The sequence below is a fragment of the Numida meleagris genome, chromosome 6, assembly GCF_002078875.1.
Source record: "Numida meleagris isolate 19003 breed g44 Domestic line chromosome 6, NumMel1.0, whole genome shotgun sequence".
NCBI classification, from domain to species: Eukaryota; Metazoa; Chordata; class Aves; order Galliformes; family Numididae; genus Numida; species Numida meleagris.
Window position 1 is genome coordinate 52096270 of NC_034414.1, and position 21893 is coordinate 52118162.

The 21893-nt window shown below is 36.2% G+C and overlaps 1 protein-coding gene across 6 annotated transcripts in view; it reads right to left on the reverse strand.

Annotated features, from left to right (window-relative positions):
- The window catches only part of PPP1R13B (protein phosphatase 1 regulatory subunit 13B), a 54543-nt gene that overhangs the window by 19794 nt on the left and 12856 nt on the right, over positions 1–21893 (reverse strand). For all 6 annotated transcript variants that reach the window (XM_021402024.1, XM_021402022.1, XM_021402023.1 and 3 more), the window contains exons 3-4: positions 16043–16162; positions 14559–14626 (exon numbers count right to left, since the gene is read on the reverse strand). In XM_021402024.1, the coding sequence (XP_021257699.1) occupies positions 14559–14626; positions 16043–16162 (188 nt within the window). The remainder of the gene's footprint in view (positions 1–14558; positions 14627–16042; positions 16163–21893) is intronic.

Below are 21893 nucleotides of genomic sequence, written 5' to 3' on the forward strand. Positions count from 1 at the left end.
ATTGCTTATGTTCATTGTTTTGCCAACAAATATAATTAATTTAAATCCATATATTAAATTATGCCAACCTCTTTTTTCACCATGCAATCACAAGAAAGTAGTGTAATAAGACAAATTACAGAAGGTGACACTTGCAAATACCTGCTTTGCTACTCAGAATAAAATTAATAATAAATAGAAAACCCACAACCTTAAGAAATGAACATTTTTTTCCTGAAAGAGAATTTCACCCTTTGAAAAATTACATTCCAAAGTCGCAAAGTTGAAAACAGCCCAACATCTCTTGAATAAAATAAAACATATAAAATATACACAGAATTTTGTCAGGTGATTGGATCGTTGCAAAAAACACACTAGTACATTCTAGTAAACAATGCAGTACATTCATCAAGCTACATGGCTACACTGTTAGAAAACTAAGTTAAAATTACATAATTTCCTATCTTCATTACAGTTAATGCTGCTAGAAAATTAAAAAGAATTAAATGTTTTGGATATAATATATTCTTCAAGTGAGTGCTTACAAAGTGGAACATAGTCTAAAGTTTTATGTTTTCTGTTTCAACACTGTGAGTGAATACAGCAGTTTTAAAAAAAGATTGAACTAAGTAGCGCCTGTTTTAGTTGGTTTCTTTTTCTATTAGCATTACTTACAAGAGACAAGAATCTTTCACAACATTCTCTAAAGCCAAATAACTTGTGTGCACTTGTGGTCACCACCTAATATATCATAGAAATATTTTACATTTTAATTACAGACAGAAAGGCTTGAATTGGGCAAGAAAATAAGGACATTTTTCCAAGTGCATTCCCACAAACCAAAAATCTGTGCACTCGAGAAAATAAAGTAATATAGGAAAACCAGATGCTGCTCCCAGGACATATTTACACTCTGCTGAATTCCTTTGGCATGGTCTTTCACCGGAAGAACATAAATCTCTGCTGGACTCCATATGTAAGTATTAAGAGGGGCTCAGAATGGTCTGAAGTTTACCCACTGGATCACTGATTTTAAAAGTAAAAAGAGGGGGAAAAAGGTAGTATTTGTCCAGCACAAATACAGTCTGTCTCAAAAACAGTCTGTTGCAAGCTGCATCTATGAAAAGTCTTCCCAGTGCTTCTCTCCTTTCTGCTTTATCAGTTTAAGTTTACACTAAGTTTACACTGAAAGCTCATTCTATTTCTGCTTGCACTAGTACATTTCAGTACTGTCCAAGAAATAGATGCTCCTTACTGCTAAGAAATCTTGTTTAAGAATATGTCCAGATTGAAGAAGTGGGACACCTGTATAATGGTTGAACATTTTTCAAGGTAAGAAAGCCATCTTACTGAGTAAAAATTACAGACCTCCTAAAGGAGATATGTAACCCTCAGTGTATAATGACATTTAGGAACTGGTTTGTAAAACCACCAGAAACAAAAAACAGTTTGATCTAAAAGCTCAGGATTGTTACTGCTTTAAAGCAGCGTATTTGAAAGTGCATTTGACAATGCTTGAAAATAATACTGCATCATTTTGTATTATGTAAAATAGAAGACAACTTACAAGATGGATGTTAATACTAGCTTCTTAAAGAAGCTATTAACTGAGTAAAATATTCCATGTAGAAAATGGAATGTCTAAAACTAACTTTTATACAGGGAAAAGCATAAGACCATGAGAAACACTGATAATTAGCCATTTAAATGTAAATGCCCTACGAGAAATCTTTTTATGTTTATCTCATTGAATACACCAGTACCTGTCCTTCTCATTTTAAATAACTACACTACACCTAGGAAAGAAAAGAAGAAACATTTGAGGAAACAAAGTTTTAAACCTGTAGCTTCACTCGGAGTTTCTTCTTTTTCATCCACATGATAGTTAACAGATCAAGCAGAATTCCTCTTCAACATCAAGTGAATTATTTTCAGAAAGACTGGAGCTGATTTCAGGTCTCCAAAACAGGACAGCATCATTTTTGAAAAAGTATGAAAATGAGTGAATATTTCTCTTGCAGAGATCTATTTGAATCAATTTGTTCAGAACATTTCAGATTAGCTGAGTCGGCTTGTAATAAGCTGTATGCAAACACCGCCACTGCAAAAAAGTCAGTCCCAGTCCTTTCTTCAGAACCTCACGTTATGCAAGGTAAAGGGATTGGTGTACTTTCTCAGTTCCTTAATGAGGTTGTTGGTTCCTCAGTTTCTTAAGTTTGTAATGTTCATACCAGTCATTAACAATTTCATACATGAAGTGACTCACCTTTCATAACAAACATGAGCATATTGCATTCAAGGTCCAGACCTCCTCCTTTTTCCTGCAGCAACAGAAACCTACCTCCCACAGCACTGCCTTCTAAAGGACGTACCAAACAGCCACTACAAATATCTACTCCTACAGATTCCACAGATTCATTTGCTATGTGGTGATACATCAAAGGAGACAATTTTGCTGAATTGTAAATTTCTTTTCATTGATTCACAGAAGCATTTACACAGAGATGAACACCTTAATAAAATCCTGTTGAGCAAACACTGTGTTATTAGGCACGGAGGTATTATTACAGATGTCTCAGACAAAAATACAGTACACCTATATTCCCTAATTTCTTAGAATAGACAAAAATCTCTAAGAAAATTGTCTTTATTTTATTTAGTATGTCACTTTAGAAAGTTAGGATGAGAGAGAGAATTTGTAATGAACTGCAGTTTCAGCATCTGGCATTATCCTCCTACTACAAGCTAGTATTTTACCATTTGATGATTAATATTTTTGGGACAGGTGAGATGAATGGTACAGTAGTAATTAAATAGTTTGGAAGCCAGTTTATAAGCAGCCTCAAAGCAAATCATACCTTAGATATTTAATTAAGAGGAAGACTCTCCTAATAATGTATTCTACACATTAGCCTTGTCACTCTGAAAGTTCATTTTCTTGATCCTCCTTCCTTTATTTGTGTTTTCACACTATGCTGCTGTCTATCGTCACAAACTCCTCAGTCTCTCCTTACTCAGTCTGCAAGCTTCTGAGTTATGAGGAAAAGGCATACTCCCTGCAAACCCACAACAGTTAAAGAAAAATTGCATCTGAACTCAAATTAATTCCTTGACAATCAGAATGTATTGCAGTCAGACATTCAAAGCGTAAGGGCAGAGTCCAAAAGTTTTTTGTCTTTATTCCCATCTGAAGTTTATCTTTAAAGAGGAATCAAGAAGCCACGGGACTGACCTTTCAAAATATATTATTTTTTAAAAGGTGATATGGATGTGGTTCGATTTTGTACATTTCTCTACCTCATTGCCTGAGCCGTAAAAATACTTTGATTTTTTTTTTAAAGTTTGCATTTGTAAAAACAGAAAGCTACTTTGAAAATAACATGAAAAAAGATCCACCAAACCCACCCCTGAGAATTTCGTGTTTTCAGAAAAGCTGTAAAGCAAAACAACAAATAATCCAAAGCTTTATAGGCCACCATAATGACTGGCAATCTCATGTTTAGGTTTGGCAATGCCTAGCTACTCAAATAGCCAGTGTAAAACATAATTCAACCAATTAACTGAAAAAGAAAACCCAAACAACACAAGCATTTATCAACCGTTTCCTGCACACTGTCTCCTCAGATCTTTCCCTAGGTTTGCAAGAACCACTGTCATTAAATTCCCTTATCTTAAGAAGAAGAAAGGAATAGATAAGCATTCACACCCATCTCTCACACAGCTCCCTTCCCAAAGCTCTGCACTAGAGATCGTAGGTTCAAGCGTCTTGAAACTGGACACAATCCACCTTCTCCAATAGATATTCTTGCACAATGAATCACGTGCAATGAACTTTATCACCTGTTTTCTAGCCTTCTTCCTGCAATTTACTACTACCACCTCTATTCTTATTCCTTAGTCTACTACTTCTTTTAGTACTCAGCTCCATCTTTCTCCCCATTTTTAACACTTGTCACGGTCAGACATGATGCTGAGGTTAAATCACCAATTGTCAAGGTACAGCATAACCTAGATAAAATGTTATCAGCTTGCATGCAGGGAGGTGAGGAAGTCTGTATCCTGGCTTCTGCCTTGGACCTCACGATGGCTTGGTTCTGGCTATCAGAAGTGCTACCCAGAAGTGTTCAAGGCCAGGTTGGATGGGGCCCTGGGCAGCTTGGTCTAGTATTAGATGCGGAGGTTGGTGGCCCTGCCTATGGCAGTGGGGGCTGGAGCTTGATGATCCTTGAGGTCCCTTCCAACTAAAGCCATTCTATGATTCTATGATTCACTGATAAGCCAAAACAGAGCAGCTATTAAAGATAATGCAACATGCCCTAACCACAACCTAGCTACCCTTTCTATTTTTTACATGGGATGGGGCGTCAATCTAGAATTTTAGCTGAAACACAGTCCTTCCCTTGACAGTTCTCTACAGGCAAACTGCACTCCCCAAAAGGTCTGTAATAGTAAAGGCAATCATACCTTCTGCCAGAATAAGCGTGAAAGAAAACACTCTTTACTTTGGGGTAATACCAGCATATCAAAAACCAGAGATAGCAGGGGAAAAAACAAACAAACAAAAAAAAACAGATAAAGCACAAGATCAGAGCTGAATTAGAAGCAGCAAATCCTTTGGGGTCATGGTTTCAAGAATTTATTACTGATTCACCACTGAGTCACACAGTGAAAAGAAACCACCATTCCCTAAAAACAGAAGACAACGAAGGCCAGAAAGGTACTGCAAGTTGCTCCTGAGAAGACTTTAAATGCCTACATACACAGAAACGAAAATTAAAAACTCTTATTTTTAATGCATAGAGAAACATTCAACTTTCCATAATCTACAGCAGTTTCAGGCAGCTATTTCTTCCTAGGTCAACACCAAACTTTCCTCCAGACTAGGAATTTACCTTTGTTGAGCTGCCAAACTTATGCATTTGTGTGACAAAGACAGAACTGACAGGTCTGAGACTTAGTAGGAAGTGGAGTGTATTACATAAATGACCATTCTTCCAGAACACAGCAGACTGACAACTGCAAAATGCACAAGGTTGGTGCGCCCCCAAGCCAGTGAATTCCAGACTGGGATGAAGACTCAGAAGCCTCAGCCTTCCCAAAGCAGGGAGCTCTCATCTCAGCAGCCCATCCCTTCATCTTCCTTCTCTGTCCTGCCTTTAAACGAAAGGAAGACCTACAGCTCTGGCTGCTCAAATACCAAGTTACCAAAGCAAGGAAGAAAGGAATAGCTTCCTCTGCATGCCGAATCTAGCAAAATATTTCTTAATTCTTCAATGTTAACTTCAACAAAAACAGCAGAAGCCCATCAGTCACACATAACTTTTCTTGCCCTAATCTTCACTCAAATTAACATAGTTTAGAGGATGCTTTCACTTGCTCAGTTAAATCTTTAGTGGTTTCTGATAAGAATAGCCATTGCACACTATTGGTACCTGTCCTCAGAAGAACAGCAGTGATGGGAACAACAGGAAGATATGGGAGTTTCCTATAACAGTTCTCTATCAAATACATCTTGGATGAAATGCATGTGGTCTCCTTGTGCTATCTGAGGAGTAGGAAAGGGAAACATAGGATGGAGCACTTGACTCTGATGCCCTTACATTTCTGAAATACTGACCCACAGTCCAGAAATACTATGTATCACCAAATATAAGAATTCTAATTGATTTTTGACCATACTTTCCATAAAACTTGATTCTACCGCAATGTATAACACAGGCAATTTGAAAAATCTGCGTGAAAATTCATGCGTAACACTCTAAATAGACAAAGTAAAATATGTTTCTATTTAAAGTAGACTTTTTGCTGGTCTCAACATGGATGACATTATTTCCAGTTTAATGGCTTTAGCCACAGCTCCGCCTGGCGTTTTTTTAATTGGGTCAGAAACATGCCGATAGCAGAAATCCATTTTAGAGAATCCAATGACAATAGCATATGCCTTTTTTATCCTAATGGAAATGAACAAGCTAATTAAACCCAGAAATGGCAACCAGAATATTGGGAATTAAAGAAAAATACAACTACCATGTGCTATCTCCTGATAATAAAATAATCTTGAAATTAACATCACAAAAGTAATCTGGTTACTTTACTTAGAATTTTTAACAAACTGGCAATTTTATTTGAGCAAATGAACAAACTGTTCCTTGGAACTGATAAAAATGCTTCAACTGTATTATTATTTGATGAAAAATCTCACATTATCTATATTTGATAAAAACCTAACCTCTCTCCTTAACCTACAATACATTGTTAGCAATTCCTCCAATCTGCTGATAGAAATAGGTCATTCTATTTAACACTAGTTCAAATTCTGCTCAGCACGAGCCGCAGACTCCGCATTTCTCATGTTTACTACTGTTTGCTCATATTTCTTAGAAACTTCCTAGGTGAGACTGTCCTCTATTCTGGGCAGAACAGCCAAGAAAAGGAGAACTTAAATATACAGAACAAAAATCAGAATAACATTAAAACAGATTTTCAAAACCACAGTTTTCAATGGCTCCTACTACATAGGAAAGTAGTATCTAGAACTCATTATTTAAAATATTAATTTCTTTGTCCCTGCAGACACTTAATAGTCACATAAATCTTAAATTCATTTGTATTTGCTTTAATACCCAGCTAAAATACCCAGTAGATGATTTGACAAACCTTATACTTCTAACAAAGACAAATATTTTAAAATAAATCACGCATTCATATAGGAATGAATAGCAGATCAGTTGTGCGCACAACTTCAAATCTGTTTACCACACCAATCCTTTTACTCAGAGTAATTATAAGTAATAGCCATGTTTCAGTGCACATTATTTGTTTCTTTAAAAGCAGTCCTGGAACTGGGGCTTTGAGTATCTTTAAGAAAAAACATATTTTCTTAAAAAAGTAACCTTCCCTCACTAGGCTAGCTCATTATCGTTAAAACGAATTTCTATGTCAAAATAACGTGCTTACTACCAAATGAGTGTTTGATTTTCCCTTAAGTAACGGCTTCAGTATGAAATGTTTCTGTGGTGCTGTAATATTGTTTACAGCAGAACAGTATAATAGAACATTTCCAAAACACAGAAGTACTGAAAATAAATACCCTGTTTCAATGTGAACATGTGCAATGCATATGCTGTCTCGCATCCCACAAACTGAAGTTGGTGAAAACAAAAGTTGACCATGACATTTTGAAGGAAATAGTTTTGATAACGTCTTATAACTTAACTATGACAGCAAATTCATCTACGAAAATCTCACTCAGAATTTCATTTCAGAGATAAGGAGTTACAAAAAACAAATGGTCTGTGACATTCTGGTCATGTGACAATGAAATTCAAAATCATTTAAACTCAAGTGCGAAAGCAATACAGTATTTAAATAACATGCACTAAAGTGTAAAGCTTTGGAAAAGTAATTAATTACCTGCTTGCTATTTTCCCATGTAATTGTAAGAGAGCACATCTTTATTTTGCAGCATTGCCCATCAGCAGTAAACACGTGTGTTGCTTCAGCATGCTCCAACTCCATGTTTCTGTTATTTTCTGTCTACACTAATTGTTTAGCTGTTCAATGTGAATAAGCCAAGTCAACAACTATACACATCTTAGGAGTTCCTGCATGGCTTTTTGCTTCAATGCAATCAATAGGAGGTTGGATATTTTTTAATCTTATTCCATATGAGATATATATTTCCCCGATTCTTTATCAATATGAAAAACTGTCTCTCTGCATTCATCAGCAATCAGCTAACGGAAAAGGCTAGTGGATTTTGCCAGCAGTGAAAGACCTAATCAGTGCAAGATCAAGCCAGCTGTCAACAACGATCAGTTTGATTCGTTGCACTTTTCATATTCAATGGAAAATGTTGAGCAATACACATTTCTTTCAGTTCAACTGAAAAATTTAAGAACACAGACAACTTTGCTTTAAAAAGATAACAAAATATTTGCTCAATTTCTATTTTCATACTATTACTGAGTGCAAAAATTGAATACCAAATAGTTCAGGAAAAATCGCTATTTCTTGTGTTTAATTTTACTGTTAAAAAGGACAGAAAAATCATACCAGATGAAATTTAACAGTATCTTTATTAACAGAGACTGCCTAGAATGAAAAGGAAAACAATCTAGTCAAAATAGATATGACAGTCTTATGTAAATAACTTTCCTTGTGTTTGCTAAAATGCTCTTCCCTACACACTTTGGCTTTTTCTTAAATCCTGCACGCAGAAAGATAAATACGTGAGCCAGCAATAAAGCTAAAGCACGTGCATAATAGCATACATCAAGAAGCTGCACGTCAGAGAAGTCTGCAGAAAGCCAAAATGTAGACTTAAGGGTTTTTAAGTACTAAGCATGAAAGAAAATACTAAAACCCCATTACCAATTTCTTATGTCTCTAAAATTACAATATTCTGAAAAAGGAAAATATAAAAAGCTTTAATTTACCTTATAAAACTCACGAATGGTATGTAAGTTCACTCTCTCTTCATTCTTTCAAGAAAAGAATTCAAGTATGATTCAGTGCACTTACACAAGAGATCCAGCCAAATGGATCTCCATAAGGACACTGAAGAACTGTATGTCAAAGCACGATATAGTGAATATTCCAACTGCACAGAGAGCAGGCTTATTTTTAGCAAGAAGGAAAAGGTATGAGCTATAGAGTAGAATCACGCAGTAAGAATAAGAGAAGAAAAACAAGTTAAACTCCCTTGCTCCTAAATTAGCCACAGGGACTTTCATTTTCTGCACTTTGATGTGAGGAAGACTGCAGGGGGAACAAACCTAACTACAATTGGATCATGAGGCTGTTGTGGAGACAGAGGAATGGAACAGTTCTCTTGCCTGGGAAATCCATATGGGTGGGAAGTAGGTGTGTTATGCCTCCAAAAGGCTTGATGGGCAGGAAACTAAATGAACGCGTAAATGAACATTTAAAGGAGTGTTAGAGAAAGGAGGCCAGAGCTCCACTGCATACACACAAATGCACGCACACACATGCACACAACAAAAAGCCATCACGTATAAAGACTGTGGAAAACAGTAATCTGCAGATAACATGGCTACATAAAAGAGACAAGAACTGAAAGCTGCTTGGACGGAGGGACAAGCTAAACTCTCAAGTTTTAGCAACTAGAGCTCTTAGAGCTTTTTGCTGGCACGGTGAATTTCATAATCTGTCTCCTGTAAGGATCTACAGAAATAAAGGAGAGGACAAGTCCCACCTTCCTTACAATAACTTAGTATCAAGTTATTTAGTTTAACTAAAAATTACACTAATGTGAATTCAACAAATTCAACTGTGTTAAGAGACATTAAAATTTTCATTGTCAGCATAAGGACAGGGAAAGAACAGCAATAGTTCACGAAAAATAACAAATGAACTCCTCAGGTAATGTTTATTTTATGACCTAATGTGCATAATGTTGTGTCAGCTGACGCACCCATATATTTCAAACTATTCTACCTCTATATAAGTGCCAAGCAAATATGGATCTCAATGTGTGGTGACAACTGGATGCAATTCTTCACTTAATTTAGTTAGAAATCCAGGGAAATGATGAACTGTATTACTCCAAGTTCCTTCGATGAGAAATATATGAAAATATGTATCATAATTTGAGGCTAAGCAAATTGGAAGGACCTCTTATCCTCCCTCTTCCACAGACATCCACAGCCAAGCATTGTTGTAAAACAGAAAAGACACGCCTGAGGAAAAACAAAGTCAGATCTGCAAAAGCAGAAACTAAACATGTAGACTGAGTAAATGGTATGGTGTAGGTCTTTCCTCCCCTGCAAAATGGGAAGCCACCTGTTGGCAGCCAAGTTCCCTGTAACTTGATGAGCAGAACTATCTTTTGGTGCCCAGAAAAGCAGCAGAACTACAAAAGCCAATGAACACTGCAAAACCCCAATACTCCGAGAAAAGAAGGGGAACAGGAAGAGTTGAATGGAATTTAGATGGATGAGATGACAAACAAGAAAAGGCACTAAATATACATACATACTTACACATAGAAAAAAGTGAATAAAAAGTACTTATGAGCATCTCACATATCTATAGACATATAGGTAGAATTCTTGGTATCTAAATCTACAGAGATTAAAAATTATGAAAATATATGGAGAAGGCACAGAGGAAGCCAGTTCCTTTGCAGTGTTTTTTTCCAAGTTGAGTACAAAGAGTGTTTCCTGTTCCCAATAAATTTTCTTTAGACTCCTCAAAACAAATTAAGTAACGCATTAGCTTATTAGTCATAAACTAATGCTATTACAATTATAATAAAAAATGATCACAGAGTAAATAAAATGTGACGACTTTTCTCATAAAATGGAAGAATCTGGTAATTTTGTGAAATACATTTGAGAAATCACAGAACATATCCAAACATTATTCATGACATTTCAAATCCCAGAATGATGTGATTTTGCTTAAAACGTTTACAAAAGGAATCAGAGTGAAGTAAAAGCTCAGGAGCATCTGAATTCCCCACAGTTTCAGAGAAGTTCTTTCTATGAGGTAACACAATTATTAATCTTGTAGAGATGTTACCCCACATAAACTATCTTTCACTGAGGTGTGAAGAGACTGGGATTTCTAGTTCAGCAAGAATTCAAGAGCTAGTTGTTTGCATCAACATTAGTTTTAGACTGTAATTTTTTCCCCACTAATTTATTATTTTTTTCCCCTAAAGCTCTTTAGTTGAATTAATTTTCGTATTTTTGAAGAGAAAGTCAGAGCAAACATTTTGGGAAACGCTTCAGATAAATTTGGATTCTCCCCAGACAGTTTGTCATTAAATCTATTAAACTGACTCACAGCTTGAATTAGATGTCTGCACTGAAGGTGCTGCAAGGCTCCTCTCTCTGACAAGTAAAGAGAATTTTAGGAATGTATATCTCAGTCCAGTGAATGCTCTTAGTGAAAGTGGTAGATACAACAGTTTTGGCTCCTTAAGAAAAATAACATACAAAGTTGCAGCAGAAAACTGGGAAGATACAGATTTTATTTAATCATTAGCTTTTTACACAGTCAAAATGTTCTACAAGCCCTGCAAGAAAGTTCCCTCAAGAAAATAAAAATCTCAGAAAATTGCTAGAATTCCTTCTGTTACCCTTTAATGAAATTACTTGTTTAGATCTATAGCTGAGACCAATGAAAGGATCTAGATTTCTAAGACTGACACTCCAATTTGCTCGTTTTAAGAAAACATCATTAAAACTTGTCTAACGTGAATGGCAGCCTCTTCCAAGTACATTGTTAAATGTTACAAACAGAAACTACTTAATGCTTACAAGCTTAATTTAAGTTGCATTTGCAGCTCAGATTTGAAGTGCAGACTAAGCTCTTTATCCTTCAACATTTCAAATGAGGAACTAAGCAATTATGTAAAACAAATATCTCAGTAATCTGATTACCTTTTTGTCTGGACAACTGTTATCATATGGTGAGTCCTCTTTCTAGGATTTCCTTCTAGTAAGACTATAGTTAATTTTTCCTATTGATGACTGGTAGCTGCACCATAATGGATGGCTCCCAGTCACTCTCCTGTGTACCACTGACCTCCAGTGGCTAGAACTATATTTGCTCTTTCTCATTGTGCTCAGACCAGTGTCATTGCTATGGAATGATCCTTGGATAGTGCTAGGACATCTGGAAGAAAAACAACACCTAGGACTGTATGACCACTATTTCGTGGCCACCAATAACGAGTGAGAAATGACTGAACAGTAGAGGGCATTTCCAGCATCAGCCTGCTGTGCATCATAAAGTCAGAAAATAATTTCTGTAGAAAGGAGCCTATGGAAGTAATCCTGTTCAACGACCCCTACTCAGAGCTGTTCAGCTGGCTTGTGACCTAATCAGAGTAAATTCTGAACCTCTACTAGGATGGAAATTCCACAAACTCTGGGCAATCTGCTCCAAAGACTAACTGCTCTGCTCTCCCTGAGAAAACATTTTCACCAACATTTAATTAGAACTCGTGTTCAAATCACACTGGCTCAGTTACATATGCAGAAGAAACAGACAGGTAGTTGTTCTTAAAGAAGTGAATCCCTCTTTGAGACACTATCCGATCTCCTTGGAAAAGGAAAATGTTTGGTTTTATAAGCCTTATCTCTGCATACACATATCTTCAGGACAGTGGTAGAAAGAGATCATGCCCCAATTATGGCATAATTCCACTTCCAAGAGTTGTCAACAAAGAAAACTCAGGAATAAGTCATCTCAGGGAGAAACACTCAAGTTTATACAATCTCTCTTTGTTCTGCAAATGCAAAGCTCCCAGATGAACACTTACTGATACGTACTCTTTCCACAGCACATTTCACTGTCTGAAGAGACCTAACCTATTCTATTTTTAACATTAAAACTTCATTTGGAAGATAATCTGATAAAATTTGTGCATTTATATAATCTTGCAATTTTAAGCTCATCATTATTTAAATAATTGCTGATCATGCACATAGTTTCAAAGAACAGTAAAAACATTGCATGACAAAATGCCAATTCATAAAATTATCCAAATTGAATTCCAGACAGATTGTATATAACTTTTTTTTCCACAGCTATTGATTCAAACACGAAAGCAAACACGTATCTAAAAAGTTCTCTATGCATGCCACATTTTCAGCTCGATCCAGATATTAAATAAAAATCAGCCATTTCATCATTAAAACAATACATATAGTAATACAAATATACCTCAATGAAGAATACTTGGTAATATTTGAGCTGTCTTCAGTGTTCCATTGGTTTGCATTGATTTTAGGGCTAGCCTAACATTCAGCATGCCAGTAACAATGAATAAGCCTAATGCATTACGTAAGTGTAAGCTGATTAAATCCTTGATCCTGCAGCCACCTCTTTTTTCCCCTCCCCCTCCAATTTAAAACTTAGTATAATTGAAAAATCTGAGTTTTGTAACTTTCAAATCCTAAGTTGTACCACTTTTGGCATAAAACCCACAACTTGTATTAATATAATCCCTTCAGGTCCTTCTTGTCTTTTAGTAATTTCAGGAACTTGCTAAAAGTCTATTTTAAAGTGATCGATTCTCCAGTAAATTTTAATTTTGTGGCCAAATGTTGTGCTTTTTCAGTACACACTGAACGACACACAGGTAGCAGCGTTTATCACGTTACCAGGTCTGAGTCGTACCTATAAAATTAGCAAATCAAATTAAACAAAATGATGCTCTCATAACGTTCAATATTGCCAAGAAGTGAGATTAGAAGGCATACTGCTCATGCTAGTCCTAATTTTCAGAATGTATTGAACCTCAGTTGAAGTATACGAGCTATGAGGAACGAGGAGGTCACGAAAGAGTTATGTTCCCCTAGGACACTGTACTCCCATGATCTCACTACACTGACAATATGACAATGGAAGCAGGATAAACAGATCCATGCAAGAGAGGGGAAAAAAAATTCCTTCCACTAGGCCCAAATGCCACGTACAAAACCAGCTGCTAAGAGCTGAAACCTGACTAAACAGCCAAATGGACAAAAAAAATCTCACAACTTTTCAGCATATTTGGATGGAGGTGTGAATTTTAGATGCCAATTATCAGGGAATATACAAGCACAGAATCACTTAACCTGCACAACTGTTTTCAGAATTTTAGGGTTTTGATCTCAATTTGAAAATCCGACTAGTTTTGTTTTTAAACAAAGAGGAAGAGACCTATGTATATTTAGAAATCAACAGTGTTCCACAAAGACAAAACAGGTATTAATTTGTGAGCTCAACTCTTCGTCTTGAAATTTAAAAATGTTAAAGAACAGTCTGATGTAACTACAGTGCCTCAGAAAAGGGAGCAGTACAGCCGCAAGTGAACAAAGACAAATTACATCCTGTTGAGTTTTTAATAGAACTGAGGATGAGAAAGGACAGAACAAAGTAAAGGGAACTGCATCCAGCTATGGAGCAGATTTTTAAGCCATGGTAATTTTGAAAGAGATGTACTACACTTTTCTTGTAAAAGAGATGATGGTCAAGCCAGGTTTCACTGAATGCTATAGAACTGATAGTCCACGCTATGGAACATGTATTTTAAATTAGCAACTCAGAACTATTTTATTTAAAGAAAACAAAACAAAAAACCAAACTCAAGAACCTAGTGTTTAACTAATACAAGGAAGCTGCGTTGCAGATTTCTATCTTTTATAGGCATCTGAAAACATCCCAATCCATGAATACTTTTTCACATTTTAACATAAGAGGCTAAGTCACAAACTCAGTATTAGTGATTAAAAAAGTGGGGAGGAGGGGTGAAGACATCTGGACAGGCAATAGTAGTATGCAAGTGTACTAGAGCTGACTGACATTTTCCTCAAACAAATAAGACAGAAAAAGGCAAGTGATAAAATGCAGTAGTTAATAAGACTCTGAAGACTTCTCATGTTACAGAAGTGGATTTCTTTCTAGACAGAAATTTGAGAGCTGTTTATCAAATCAAAATAGAACAAGAACTATACATTTTCCACTAGTTCCCACCATAACATATTTTGCAAACCAGTAATTTTTAAAACATTAAATATGTGAGTGGAACTGAACCAAAACCTTTATAATTTGTTACATACCCCATTCTCTGTACGCTTCTCCACAGGTAGGCTTATTCCATTTCTTTGGTTCTGGGTTTGTCGTCCACCTAAAAGAAAAGTATCACATGTATTGCAAAGTTCAGTTTTCAACACAAATGGTTTTCATTCTTGAATCCGTACTTTTAAGAATTTCTACATACAGTTTTTACCTATGAAATTTTATTCTGCTCTGACTCTCTTATGGGGTTATTCATTGTATGTGGTAGAGTCAGAAGAGACAAAACATTTACCTCACAGATTTCCTCTGTTAACAGTACAGACAAGTAGGCCTACTTTTCTGACTTGTGTTTTGGCAATGATAACATGAAAGGGAATGTACTGAGCATGAGTACTGTAGTTTCACTCTATGTCCACAAAAACAAGTAGCTCCAGCTGAACGTACTATAAACAACTATGTTAGAGGAAGCTTCTCCAATGCCTTAAAAACAACTTCATTCTGCAAATTGATCCACAGGTCAATTATTAATTTAAATGCTTTACATACATGGTTCAGAGGGAACATTTGCCTTGTCCATGACCACACAGCTTCTGGCACAACATAGTTTAAAGCCAAATTGTCCAAATGATGACTGAGTATTTCCCAAACATATCTAATTAATATATATGTATTAATCCCTTGTATATTATTGGACCTGTTACTTCTGTCATTCTAAACAAACAGCAGCCATTTAGATATGAAAAGAAACCTCAGATCAAAGCAATAAGGTCTCAGACAAAACTTGAAATTCAGTTGTCAGTAGTCAGATTAGTTAAATAAGTAAGGATAATCCGAGCATTGAAAGACACATTTCATTTTGAGATTTCATTCCTATCCCTCAGATAGTTTGAGAGCAATAAGTAATATAGCACACAGACTCTAAAATACTTACACCAGTTAGATCAGAAAAAATGAGATTTTCTTTTAATTCCAGTCTTTAAAGAAAGCCCCCCATCTAACATGGCGTTGTTCTATACAAAGACTTTTTCAGTACAACAGACCAGAAATATTTCAAGATATCAATTATTACTACCAATAAGTATATCCACATGAAGTACAAAGTAAAGCTTGTGAGACCTCTCCCAGTGATGCCTGTAAAAGAGATTTTAGTTTCTGAGGGATGCAAAGTAGTTCACTGAATCTTTTCTCTGGGGGAAACTGAAAGCAAGAATCTTCCTATCCTCTCAAGAAGCAAACATGTACTAAGCCTCTCACATGAACCCAAATTTTTGTATCACTACTAAGCATAACAGAAACCAATCTTACTACAAAAGAATTGCTCAACAGATTGGCAGAAATTATTCTAGAGAAGGGAATTTGAGAACATGAATAAACATGACACTGAGGAATGTTCAAAATGACTTTGGTACAAGGAAGTTGTATTGCATATATCTACTGAAATTTACTGAAAGAACTGATAATTGAACTCACTTCTGAAGACATTTTAAATGTTTAAGTGACAGCACTACAAGATAAGTGTACTTACCCTGTTCATTACTTTCAGCTGGTGATTCCTCGTGCCGAAGAAAAAATTTCACCTCTTCCCTCCTGGGACCCCATTTCTGTAGGTGGTCATACATCATGTGATCAAAGGGTATGGGACGTTCTAAAAATAAAATGAAAAAAACCTATCACAACTATTTTAAAATAGGCAAAGCTTTATAGAACTCTCATTAAAAATAGGAATGTCATTTTTATAATAATGAAATCCATCTGATGTGCAAAGTCTAAGAAACAAGAGTACACCAACAGAAAATAGTTGCACTGTGTTAAAAGCTAGCCTTGTTACTGTAACACAGGTCACTGCTTAACAGCTGTACACAACCAGTTTGCAAAACCATACAAAATATCAGTGTTTACAAACTCTAGTTTAATCGTGTCAAAAATTCCTCATCAAAACCTTTTTTCACAATGACGATCTTTGCACCTTTGCTCTCCTTCAGCACATGGATAATTTTCTCTATTACTAAGACGATTAATTCTGTCTGAATCTAAGGGTCTCCACTCAGACTAAAAACCACATCAGTATACTGACATTTCACCTCCTAAGTAGCTGCCCAGTTGCCTCCACTCCAATAGGAGTCTGGCTGGACATTAACTTCTAGTATATATGGAATTTCAGGCAAATCTTTGAACAAATAAATGTTAAGATCTGCGCAGTCTCTTTGTTTTCCATAGAAGAAATGTAAAACTTTCTCATATTATAGCTACTTCTTCCAAATTGATCAAATCTATCATTACTAAGTGGTTACGTGGCATTTCAGAATGAATATATATTTCAAAAGCAAGCACTTCATTGTGTATAAATATACTTGCATTCATTTTTATGTTTTTATTAAGGGTAAGTAAAGCCTCCCTTTTAAAGCTTCCTAATATGAAGCAAAATATTATGAGATCTCTTCTAATTAAAATACAAAGATAGTAGAAAAGATTTAATTTGTTTTCTTACATACAGCTCTAAGCAGTCAAACCAACATTTACCACAGAAAAGCAGACTTGATGGAAACCAGAAGATGGTTTGTGTTCTTCATCATTAAAAGCACAACCCTCTTTGCCCCCAGAACTCAAACCACAGCACCTCCTACCAGGCAAAGCACTGCTAACAATCTATCTGTTCCATATTTAACCCATTTGATACAAGATGACAAAATGATTCAAAAATATAAGTCACCTTCTAGAAAGCTTGGGAGGAAAGAAGGAAGAAAAAAAAGACATAACTGAAGGAAGAAAAAAAAAGACATAATCAATGTACCTTTTAATAATGAAATTTACCTACGTCTGTATGCATTATGAACTGTGTAAATGTATATATAACTTGATACTCTTTGGAACTGAATTGTAATATATAAAGACAACCCATTTGGATCACTTGAATCACAATATATTTGATACAGTAAATGCGTTGTCAAAATCTGCCATGTCAAATAGCTTGATCTCATCAATGTCTTCTCATTCCTTTATAGCCACCTCTCAAAATACAAATCAGCACATTCTAAGGAGCATCTTTAACCATTTCAGAGAACAAGCAAGCAAAACCACTGTGTCACTCTCTGCAGAGTGAAACATGTCTAGAGCACCTCCTGAACCAAAAAAAAGAAAAAGGTTCTCCACGTGTTTTTTTCTTTACTCTATTTTCCAAGTCTTTTGTGAATAACCAAGGATATAAAGATACTGATCACAGTATGCACTGAAACACAGAAAGTTGTCTTGGCTGAATGATCACCTGCCCACATGAACCTGTACCCTTTTCAGTACCAGCAAGCAGTATATGCTTGAAGATGCAGCATAAGAAACAGGAAGGGTTGGAGTTGAGAAAGACCCACTAGGATCATAGAGTCCAACCCCTGGCACCACACAGTTGTCCAAACACTCCATGAACTCCGGCAGCTCGGGGCCATGCCCACTGCCCCGGGCAGCCTGTTCCATGCCCACCGCCCTCTGGTGCAGACCCTTTCCCTAACCCCCAGCTGCCCCTCCCCTGACACAGCTCCATGCCGTTCCCTCGGGCCCTGTCCCTGCCACCAGAGAGCAGAGCTCAGCGCTGCCCCTCCACTCCCTGTGAGGAGCTGTAGGCTGCCATGAGGTCTCCCCTCAGCCCCCTCTGCTCTGGGATGAACAAACCCTGGCATCACAGCCAATTCTCTTATGTCTTGCCCTCTAGACCCTTCATCAACTTCCTAGCACTCCTTTGGACATCCTCTAATAGTTTTATACTCTTATATTGTGCTCTGGATTCAGGGATCTGAACCTCCCTTCTGATTGCCTCAGGGCAATGGAGCCCAGCACACATCCCTTTGGAACAGAGCTCATCTAGCACTTAGGACTCAGCTACTGTTCACATGGGATCCAGCTGTACTTCAGCCTTCAAAGCTCTCCTTAAATGGTTGCTACTACCACCAAGATTTGCACTTGCGGCAGCTCCACTCAGGCCCTGAAATATAGATTACATCCATTAAGGGAACAAAAATTAAGCAGCAAATACACTTTCAGTGGGGAAGGGTCATTTAAACCACATGTTAATTACTTTCATCAGCTTAGTCCTTACTACCATGCCTAAAAAAAGCAAAACAGACAACAAATAAACAAAAAAACCAACATACTGGATTAAAAAATATAAATGCTTTTCTTTTCCTTTTCTTGACCCTCACTCAGGTGGATTCCAAGAAGCATTGTCAACAGTGTCTGTGCACACAAGGATAAGGCCAGTGGCTTATTTCAACTCAGATCTTGAAAAGGAATGTTAAAAACATGCTTTTCAGGTTTTTCAACTCCTAGAGGAAGGTAAGATTTCATGTGCTGAAGCAAATCCACTAAAACTGGAACAAGAATCTAAAGACCACAATGGGCAAAATACCTAAACAGTTTAGTTCAGAGGACACAAAAGATCTGAAGTGTTACGAATTTTTTTCAAGTAAAATGATTGCTAGCTAAATCTAGTAAGAACTGAAGCTTGATAACAAGTACCAAGAAACTAGATGTCTGAACAGGGTTGGGCTAATTCTGGAATGGTGAGGAGTGGCTGCACCATCGCTGCTGGTGGAGCTGGTCTTTCACTACAAGTAAGGCCCTGATCCTAGGAACTAGTCAAAACAAAAGGTCCTATATACATAATGCATTTTTAAGAATCAAGGCTAATCATTTTCACACATGACCATGTAGAGAAATGGGAAATACATTTTCTACTACTTTTTCAATACTTCCACCAAACCAACTTGGGATGAATATACAGCCATAAATTAGGCAAAGCAGCAGTGAGAGCATCACTACTGAAGCAATGAAAAATGAGGTAGTAATCATTCTGTGCAACTTAGGTAGACAAAAGATACTTGGAAAAGAAAGAGGAAGATGAAAAGGTCATTAACATTTGACACAAGACATGATGAGAGGTGAAGTCTCCATTCCTTTCGTTTTAATCTATATGAACTGCAGGAAGAAAACATGATCTTATATTTGCTGTAAGTTAGGTTAGCACAAAGGAGCATTTCTGGGAATACTTGTTCTTCAAGAATAAAAAAGCACTGTGGTTAAATGTTTCCCAGTTGTTATAACTTTAAGTATGTTAGTCAGTAATTGTAAAAATACAAGAGGAAAAAAAGAAGGTAAAATAGGGGAATGAGTATAGAGTAGTAATAAATAGTAATAGTATACTTTAATAGTAAATTCTTTTTTTCTATAAAAAGATAAGTGAAAAACTATGATCTATACATATACTCATAATTGCAAAAATTCTCTTAAAATTTAAGTTGGACAAAAATTCTGAAATACTAACTTGAGTACTGAACTTTCTACCTTTCCTTTGAAGTAAACATTTTGAGAACAAGTGAGTTCAAGTATTCTGAAATGACTGAAACATCTTGGAAGATCAGAATGAACATACCACAGTGATGTATTAGAAAAGAATTGCAAAGGTTTTTCTGTTGAAGCTATATACCTTATATTTAAAACAGAAAAACTTTTAGGCATCAGAATCTGTTTTTATCCTGATTACATGTATTGGGATATTTATAATAAAAACATTTATGCTTGCTGTATGTGAAACCAGAATACAAAGCAACACATTTACTCCATAATCAGGAATTCACTGTAAGATCGCAAGAGAGTCTTTACCATCTCAGGTTTGCAGTTGTTTACTACAAGTGTACTTCTATTTCTTTCACAGTCAGTAGCCTCTTATAACTAAGCTCAGGAAGACTAGCATTACCAATTGCTGAAGGGCATTCCAGATGTAAATGAAGCAGATAATTGAGCAATGGGTGGATTTAAAAGGTTGAAACCCATTCTCTTTTGAAACATACTACAGGTTTCTGGCATGATACCTGTCTTGTGACATCCATACCCACTGCAATTTGCAATAGCTGGGGAATGAGGAAGAACATTCTGCATTTTTTCCCCTGTCATAGCATGAGAAATCCAAGATAGGAAGCTTCAGCCTGAAAAAGCACAAGATGCTATTTAAATTTACTGATATGCCAGGCACAAATGCTGTTGTGTTTTTCAACAATTAATCATTTCAAGAAACTGGAAAAGAGTGGGGACAGAACAAAATGCAAAACGAAATGCATTTAGAGCAAACCCCTATACCATGCTACTCTGAGGAGAATCAGCTTCTTAACTGTAATACAAACAATACCTATTTTACAACTCTTGGGAGGCTCCTCCACCATTTCTTTACCAAGCAAAAATGAACAGAAAGAAACTAACATTAAAATAAACAAGTTCTCCAACAGCTAAGCTATTGCAACCCTTTTCTAACACTTGCAATCTCAAATTGTAGTTGAAGCCAAACTTGCATGGATTTCATTAACATCTTACTGGAAGAGAAGTAGTCTCTCTCTTTCCCCCTCTAAAACTAAGTAAAACGATGGATTTCTGAGTTACTTGTTTGTAGACACACACTGAAAGGACTAAGACAGATTATTTTGTTAGATTTATACATTTTAGGAAACAAGCTTCTGGGCACACAATCTCTTTTTTAATTGCTATTTCAATACAAAAATTAGAATCTACAACCCCAGTTGTTTAGAATTTGAATAGATGTGTGTTATTCAATTAGATAACCTAAAAGAGATAATCCGTAGAACAGAGAAGGTAAGCACATTTGCAAGAAGACAGGTGTAACAGGTCTGTCTTATAGAAGGGAGAGAGCTGTGATTTGTCACCTGAGCAACATGGACTGCTTACAACGTGTATTGAAAATCAATGTATTTATTCAATCCCCAACTTATTAAGAAGAATTAACTTTTGTTTTGAATTTTACTTTTCAAAATGACTTCTGAAAGAACATTTGTAGATCTCTCTTGAGGGTAAGGGCTGAGGTATCAGAGATAGTGTAATTATTATGGAGACCAAAAAAATACTCATCTACCAGCACAGTATGCAGCAGCTTCATTGCAAATTATTTCACACTTCCCACTATGAACCATGGTTTGGGTTGTTCCTTGTTGTAACTGTTTTGACTCATGTTTTCTACAGCAGATCTCTGCTCCAGGCAAGGTTATTTTTAAAAACTGCAATGGTAAGAGTTTAATTTAGCTCCAAGGAGCAGCTGACAGAAAACTATCATTCCTATGCTCTCTTAAAAAGAGACTTCAATTTGTTTCACTGAGAAACTTATGTACCCTTAAACATCAGGGAAAGAAGGCCACCAGCTCACAGATTTTATAATACCATCCTACATCTAAGAAATACAAACAAAATGCTTGTCCTGAGATTCTTGTCAGACAGACTTCAGAAACACTGTGCAGAACATCATTTTAATGATAGTATAGGTCTAAGAGCTCCAGAAAGGTTTGGGTTTGTTTTTTTTTTTTATTATTTGTTCTCTTGTTTTTTCCCCC